This window comes from Phragmites australis, chromosome 5 (genome assembly GCF_958298935.1).
Source record: "Phragmites australis chromosome 5, lpPhrAust1.1, whole genome shotgun sequence".
NCBI lineage: Eukaryota > Viridiplantae > Streptophyta > Magnoliopsida > Poales > Poaceae > Phragmites > Phragmites australis.
Genome location: NC_084925.1, coordinates 42,288,900 through 42,296,556, shown reverse-complemented (window position 1 = coordinate 42,296,556; position 7,657 = coordinate 42,288,900). Strand labels below are relative to the sequence as shown.

General features: G+C 49.0%; 1 protein-coding gene across 1 annotated transcript; it reads left to right on the top strand.

The window, feature by feature from the left end:
• Nucleotides 1–636: 636 nt before the first annotated feature.
• On the top strand, nt 637–6,723 carry LOC133919784 (probable glucomannan 4-beta-mannosyltransferase 6). The gene is made up of 10 exons (XM_062364288.1): nt 637–957; nt 1,050–1,375; nt 1,735–1,833; nt 2,080–2,332; nt 2,550–2,660; nt 2,763–2,899; nt 3,010–3,123; nt 3,283–3,482; nt 3,571–3,759; nt 6,266–6,723. The coding sequence occupies exons 1-10, from the start codon at nt 951–953 to the stop codon at nt 6,423–6,425; spliced, it is 1,596 nt and encodes a 531-aa protein (XP_062220272.1). The 5' UTR covers nt 637–950; the 3' UTR covers nt 6,426–6,723.
• Nucleotides 6,724–7,657: the final 934 nt, after the last annotated feature.

Below are 7,657 nucleotides of genomic sequence, written 5' to 3'. Positions count from 1 at the left end.
ACGAAAAACTATTAAATAACCTTTGTATAACTACATCATTTGAAATTAGACGGATTCTTATAAAAAACGGCTCACAACTAATCATAAACCAAATAAAAAAATATATCATTACACGGAGGATAACATGGAGACAAAATCAGCCTGATTTGTGAATCGCTCCTAGCTGGTTACCACTGTCGGAAAATATCCAGTGCGCCGTCTGTGTTCCAATAATTGACACCCAAGATCAACATAAGAAAAGGTACAGAGCAATAGACGTCTAAACGTCTTCCACTCTGGCTGCTAGTTGGGTATCCTAACAATCAATCAATGTACCAAACACGTTCAGGTGAACACTCCATACATAAATTGCAGCTATCGACAGGCTGTCACATGCAACTATGCAAGTAGATCCTGGCCTGAGCTAGAATATCCATGGGTACACCGACACAAGTCGGTCAAACGCGTCGGATCAGAATCGCATGCGGTTAAACTGGCTGGAACCGCGTCCAAAACCTAGAACTCTAGATATACTCTATGCTGTGCGGGCTCACATGGCAACGTGTGAAGGGAAAAAAACGTCTACCACTATTCTTGTGAAGCTAGGGCAAGAAGTAGGGATCCAACACATATACTCCACAGGCTTGTGATCACACATATCCGGACAGACTCATATGTAAAAACTACGTTGTTATCTCCAATAAAAAACAATTTTATGCTGTAAAGTTGCGTATTATTTTCCTAATGCACTGAATATGTAAGTATCGAACGTGCGTGCCCTTCAGAACCAGAGTCGTCGTCTATCCTAGATCTGAAACGCGAAGTCAAGTCGAGCTTGTGAGCTGTGTCTCTGCACATTTTCCCTTATGGATGTCCATGCCTCTGCCACTAGTCCACAACTACCACTCCACTGCACCATCAAGTAAGAACTGCCTGAAGTGCAACACCACTCGGGGCAGCAGCCAGCAGCCATGCAAGGTACAGTTGGAGTGCATTCCATTTCTGGTGCTTCCTTCTGCTCAATGGACTAGCTCTGTAATCTCTTCACGGATCCACGGGATCCGGTGCAGGTGGCCACGCGTTGCGCGCCGTGGGAGATGTTTTCTTCCCCACGATCGCGGCCGTCGTGGAGCTGTCGCTCCGGGCATGGCGGCAGGTCAGGACCGAGCTCCTCGTGCCGCTGCTCAGAGCCGCGGTGGTGGCGTGCACGGTCATGTCGGTGATCGTGCTCGCGGAGAAGGTGTTCCTGGGGACGGTGAGCTCCGTGATGAAGGTGCTCCGCCGGAGACCGGGGAGGATGTACAAGAGCGACCCCATTGTGCAGCAGGATGAGGAGGCTGGCTCCACGGCCTTCCCCATGGTGCTCGTCCAGATCCCCATGTGCAACGAGAAGGAGGTATGACTTTGTATTCTGGACTCTGGCATTCGCAGGAGCAAGTGTCCTTGGTGAAATCTGACAGTTGTTCAGAGCGAGGCTAAATGCTGAACTGCTAATCCTCGTCCAGCATCTGCCTCTTTTTCAGAGTCCTTCACTGCACAGATAAAGCTAGCATTTCTACTCTAGGCCACTAGCCATAGTTCCTTTTCTTTTCTTTTTTTGCGCGAATGCTCTAGCCATATTTCTGTTACCTGAAAAAGTGAATTAGAATACAGAACAAGGGATTCTTGGCTGCAAATTACAGAGTCGTCATGAAAGAGTAGTCCTACTTGCCTGCCGTTCAGGAGCAGTCACTGACAAGAATTTGAAACACGCAGGTGTACAAGCTATCGATAGGCGCAGCTTGCAGGCTCACATGGCCGGCAGATCGATTAATAGTGCAGGTCCTGGACGACTCCACTGACCTCATCATCAAGGTGAGATCGGACTTCGTTTTTACTCACTCACTCTGAACCCACTGCCAATTGCCAGCGGAACATACAACACAAGAACCGGGTGTCTGCAGGAATGGTCCTAGAGACCGTGCACTAAATTTGCCATTTCTATGTTCTAAACCACAGCATGTTTGGCCGTTTGCTTACTGCATTTGATTCGCACGACGAAGCAGTTGACAGAGCTTGATGCGAATATTTGCCTTGCCTGTTTGTGATGCCGATCACCAGGAGCTGGTGAAGAGCGAGTGCGAGAAGTGGGCCGAGGAGGGGATCAACATCAAGTACGACACGCGCAAGGACAGGGCCGGGTACAAGGCCGGCAACCTCAAGGAAGGGATGCGGCACGCCTACGTGCGGGGCTGCGAGTTCGTCGCCATGTTCGACGCCGACTTCCAGCCGGCGCCGGACTTCCTAGTCAGGACCGTCCCGTTCCTCGTCCATGACCCCAACCTCGCGCTCGTGCAGACCCGCTGGAAGTTCGGTGAGTCCCTTAAACCCCGCGAAGACAACCGACAAGTATTACCACAACTCTGGCTCTTTTTTGGGCAAGCGAACAGAAACTAGTTTTCTGTTCAATTTTAGTTATCGTCTTGCTTTCGGGTCTCGTAAAGACTAACTTCAAGTACAGGCCTCTGCTCCACATGCTGACAAGGATTTTTATTAGGACTGACAAGGATTTTGTTTAAGCTGCCTTGTAGTGAATGCTAACGACTGCTTGCTGACGAGAATGCAAGAGATGTCCATGGACTACCATTTCAAGGTGGAGCAGGAAGCCGGCTCCTCGCTCTGCAACTTCTTCGGCTACAATGGTACCTACTACTCCCTCTTCTCCGCTGTGCCATCCCAGTTGTTCTTTTCTTCGCGGTGTTTAAAAAATGAGAATGCCCAGTGACTTCTATCCACGTATGCAGGAACTGCTGGAGTATGGAGAACACAAGCGATTGTCGAATCCGGTGGTTGGGAGGATCGAACTACTGCTGAGGATATGGACTTGGCACTGAGAGCTGGGCTCCTGGGCTGGGAATTTGTTTACGTTGGCAGCATAAAGGTGCTTCATTCAGTAGTTACATGCTAATGCTACAACATATTAACATGCCACAAGCACATAGCTTTTATCAAACCGATTCAAGAAAATTGGCTGATGAATTTCGCTTACAGGTTAAGAGTGAGCTGCCGAGCACTTTGAAGGCGTACCGGTCCCAGCAGCATCGCTGGTCATGCGGACCTGCAGTCCTGTTCAAGAAAATGTTCTGGGAAATTCTTGCCGCTAAGGTTAGTGTTGTACGACTCTGCACCCTGATCCTGAGGACACATGATGCGGTAACATAGAGATTTTGTCATATGAGAGTTGGCTGAGTTGCAGCGTCCTTTCTTGTTCAATTATTCTCTCTGAACATAGTTATATTCTCACTGTTCTACTTTTCTGTGCAGAAAGTATCGGCCTTCAAAAAGTTCTACATGATCTATGACTTCTTCATTGCCAGGCGGATCGTATCGACCTTCTTCACATTCTTCTTTTTCAGCGTGCTAATCCCTATGAACTTTCTATTCCCAGAAACGCAGATTCCTACGTGGGAACTTATCTATATCCCCACAGCTATCACTCTTCTCAGTTCTGTTGGGACTCCAAGGCAACATCAGTGTTTGCTTTACCTTCCTTTTTAACAACAAAATTTTATTTGAGAATGTTGCTCGTGCTGAATCCCTAGTGTGTTGCAGGTCAATCCATCTGATTATACTGTGGGTCTTATTTGAGAATGTGATGGCACTGCATCGGTTTAAAGCCATATTGATCGGATTTTTCGAAGCGGGAAGAGCTAATGAATGGATTGTCACACAAAAGCTGGGGAGTATACATAAGCTCAAATCCATTGTACGTGTTACAACGAACCGTCGTTTCAAAGACAGGTAATTCTTAGAGAAGAATATTTTTTTTGAAATAAACGGCACCGAACAATGCCCGTTTCAATTGATATAGCAAGAAAAATACAATAGTATAGCCTAGGAGACTATAATAAGAAAAAAAAACAACTAAAAGTACCAACTAAAAAACAAATAACTATAGCAACTATACTCGGCCGGTTGGACAAAATGACAACAACACGCGCCAATAACTATAACGAACCACCATTACTTTCTCTATCATATTAACGGGCACAGACGCCTTTCGCTAAAATTGATTTCCGCATGCGCTGCCGTGCCCCACTAGCTCCAATGGAAAGAGGCCAGGCGCATCATTAGCATTCCCGCCTCCGTCGCCATCGACACCTAAGTGGGAGCTATATCGCATCGAACTCGCCGCTGTTGACCAGGGTCAGTCGCAAGCACCCAGCCGCAAACCGACGGCTGCCGAGCAGGAGCCGTCACCGTTGTGCCAACACATTGACGGCAAAGCTAACACCATCGTTATTGCTTGCGCCGTCTTGCGACGCTACCCTGCACCGAACTAGCCACTGCCATGCAAAGCTAGCCGTCATAGTCCGCTACAAGCCTTCTTGCCGACGCGCCATCATTGCCGCTTGCATCATCATCGATGTTGTACTGCACCATACTAGCCATTGCCAGGCAGGGCTAGATGTCGTAGTTTGTTGCAAGCCATCATGTCGACACGCGTGCGAATGTCTCTGGCCGCCGCAACACCGTCCATGTCCTTGTTGAGTACATCGGCAGTGTCAAACTGGCTGCTTCAAGCCATTGAACAAAGGCTGCCTTGCACCAAAGCGGCCACCGCAATACGGGACCGCTTGTCACCACGCCGTGCAAGCCATAGCGACATCGCACCTCTATTGGCCTCCACGACACACCACAGCCGCCGTGCCATTTCTCGTGGTTGCCCATATCGACGTCCACGCCTTGCCGCCGCCTACCGCTCTGCCAAACAGAAGCTGTGCCCATCAATCACCGCGCGCACGCCCTCGTCTCAGCCGCTAATCTCAACCACCGACGCCCGCACCCTCATCTTGGCCGCTACCTCCGAGTGGATCCAACCTCCTGGTTGCTGCACCGAAGCGACCGCCACCCTACGGGACCAACCGCCGCAGCATCCACCCCGCCGCCTCTGAGCCAAAACATAGACGACATGCTGGCACAACATCATTGCTGCTTGTGCCATCTTGCGACGATGTCCCACACCAAACTAGCCACTGTCAAGCAAGGCTAGTCGCCATAGTCCGTTGCAAGCCTTCTTGCCGACATGCCGTCGTTGCCAATTGCACCATCATCGACGCTGTCCCGTACCATACTAGCTGCTGCCAGGCAGGGCTAGCCGTCGCAGTCCGCTACAAGCCATCATGCTGACACGCGTGCGGTTGCCTATGGCCACATCATCCATGACCGGCCCGACGCAGACCCACCAAGCACGTGGCCTCAGCAGGTCCAATCCCGGAGCCGATGTGAGCCACCGTCACTGCTACCATTGGTCACCACCGTCGTTTGCCCCGCTGAACCAGGACCTCACCCCTGGCCATCAAACGTAGGATGCCGATTCTCGCCGATCCAGGCATGAAGGACACGCCGCTCGGCACCAAAATCAGTAGCCGCTTTGCAGGACCGGCTGCCGCCGTGCCAAAAGTGCCTCCCCCCCCCCCACATACACAGATCTAGCACCACTGACGACCTTCTCACCACCACTGAGCCTCTGTCCACCGTCTTGCCATTGCACGCTGTCACCGTGTCGTCCACACCTCTGCGCCAACTAGCCGCCGCATGTGGTCGCCTCCTCCGGTGTCGTCCAGCACATGCGGCCACCTCCTACGAGCCGCTCGTTGCCCACACATAGGCACTGTCATCCCACGCGACCACTGCTGATCGCACGACTGCCACCACCCTGATTCTACCCTCCCCATGAAGATCTGCCCACTGGGGCACTGCAGCTGCCCCCAGCCTCCGTCGATCGATGGCGGACCTGACAGGATCCGGACGACCCCGCTTGGATCCACCCAACACACCGGTCGACACCTCGAACTGGCCGCCCGCCAAGTAGCCAGCGATCGCATCCTCACGCCGACCTGCCACCACGCTCCAGCTTCACAGCCCCAGCCGCCAAGGACTGTTCGGCCAGATCCAGACAAAAATGGTCTAGAGCCAGGCACGTGGAGGCCGGATCCGGCCACCATGGACGCCCCGGTAGCCATTCCTCAGGGCGACGAGGGAGAGGACAGCGGCACAGGCGAAAAACAGCCCTACCACTGCCGTCCTTGTGGCCACACGGACTTCTAGCAGTGCACTCAGGTGACAACAAAGACGGGGACACCGAGGAGAGGGCCGGCAGCGCAACAGGTGTGGTGGCCGCCCGAGTCTTAGAGAAGAATAATATATAACGTCAGATACACTTCGTTTTTCCTTTCGAAAAGATACACTTTGTTTTAACATATCTTTTGCGCTAATTTTGCTATTTTATCCTGTTTCTTGTCAGGTTCCACTGCCTTGAGATATTTATTGGCATGTTCCTTCTGGTGTCTGCATGCTATGACTACTTATACAGAGATGATTATTTTTACATCTTCGTTCTACCTCAATCGATCATGTATTTTGCAGTTGGGTTTGAATTCCTAGGTGTCAGTGTCAGCAGTTAGATCAAGGCTGCCCATTTCCAAGATGCAGTCCAAAAAAGGTCGCATATTAAGATGGTTCATTTGAGGCCCCTGACGATTGTTAATGGAAAAAAAACCCAACTCTGGTGCAATGAAGTAGAGATGTCACATGCTGCAAGTAAGGATAAGCATAAGGGAGATAGAGATGAATCTAAAGTGATCAAGAGACTAGTGTGTATCATCTATTAACCCCGTTGATGCACAAAAATGCGTCTTTAGCGAAGAGTTGTGTTCGCATGATCACATTTTGTTGACAGGTTTATATAAAGCGCAAATATCATTTCAATTGCTACATCCATGATTCAATTCCTGCTTCCACTCCTGATTCAAAGCTAGCTAGCTAAGCTCAAAGACATTCAAGATTCAACTCCTGATTCCTGAACATGATGCGACTTGCTTAGTGCACTAATGGGCTTGACTGGGAAAGGCTTCCAGGCGCACTTACTTTTCAGGCTTCGTTGCCATTCCGGGCCGGAGAACATTTGGCTGGACCAATAAAACTTGTGTAAGCCCAAATAGTTCTCTCCGATCCCAAGAAATTTGCAAAATGCCCGAATATATGGGAACCTGATGGGTGCAGTTAGCTTAGCTAGCTTACTGTGTACTCCCTAAATATTACTCGTATTTTTTAAAAAAAGTTAAACTAACTGCACCCTTCAGCTGCGTATTTCTTGCTTTGTGTACTTTGACTAACATTTAATCAAATTATAAGAATGTCTAGTGTATAAAAATTATAAAACTATATTCATAATTCAAAATGAATTTATACTATATAGGTTTTGTAACTATAAATGATATATTTTATGAGAAACTTTAATTAAAATCTAACTTTGAAGACCAATATCAAAAGAAATACATCTACTATTTAGATATAACGGAGGGAGTATATTGCTCCTGTCGTCCTGACGGAGAGATCTGGTTGTTTTTAGAGAGGAAGGGATTGATTTTATTGCACGACAATGTGTAAAGGTAAATTACAGATAGACAGTGTGACCTGTTTGGAGGCTCCTGTTTGGTTTATGTTTGTAGCTGACTAAGTCAAAAATTGGTTATACCAAAAAAGTTGGCTGGTGTTTGCTTCAAAGCCAAAATTTGGCTAGCCCTAACAAAAGTTGGACTGCCGAGATACAGTAAACAGAGCATTCTGGCTAATTTGTGGGCGGCCAAAACATCAGCCAAAATTTGGTTTGGTGCTACACCATTCCAAAATGACT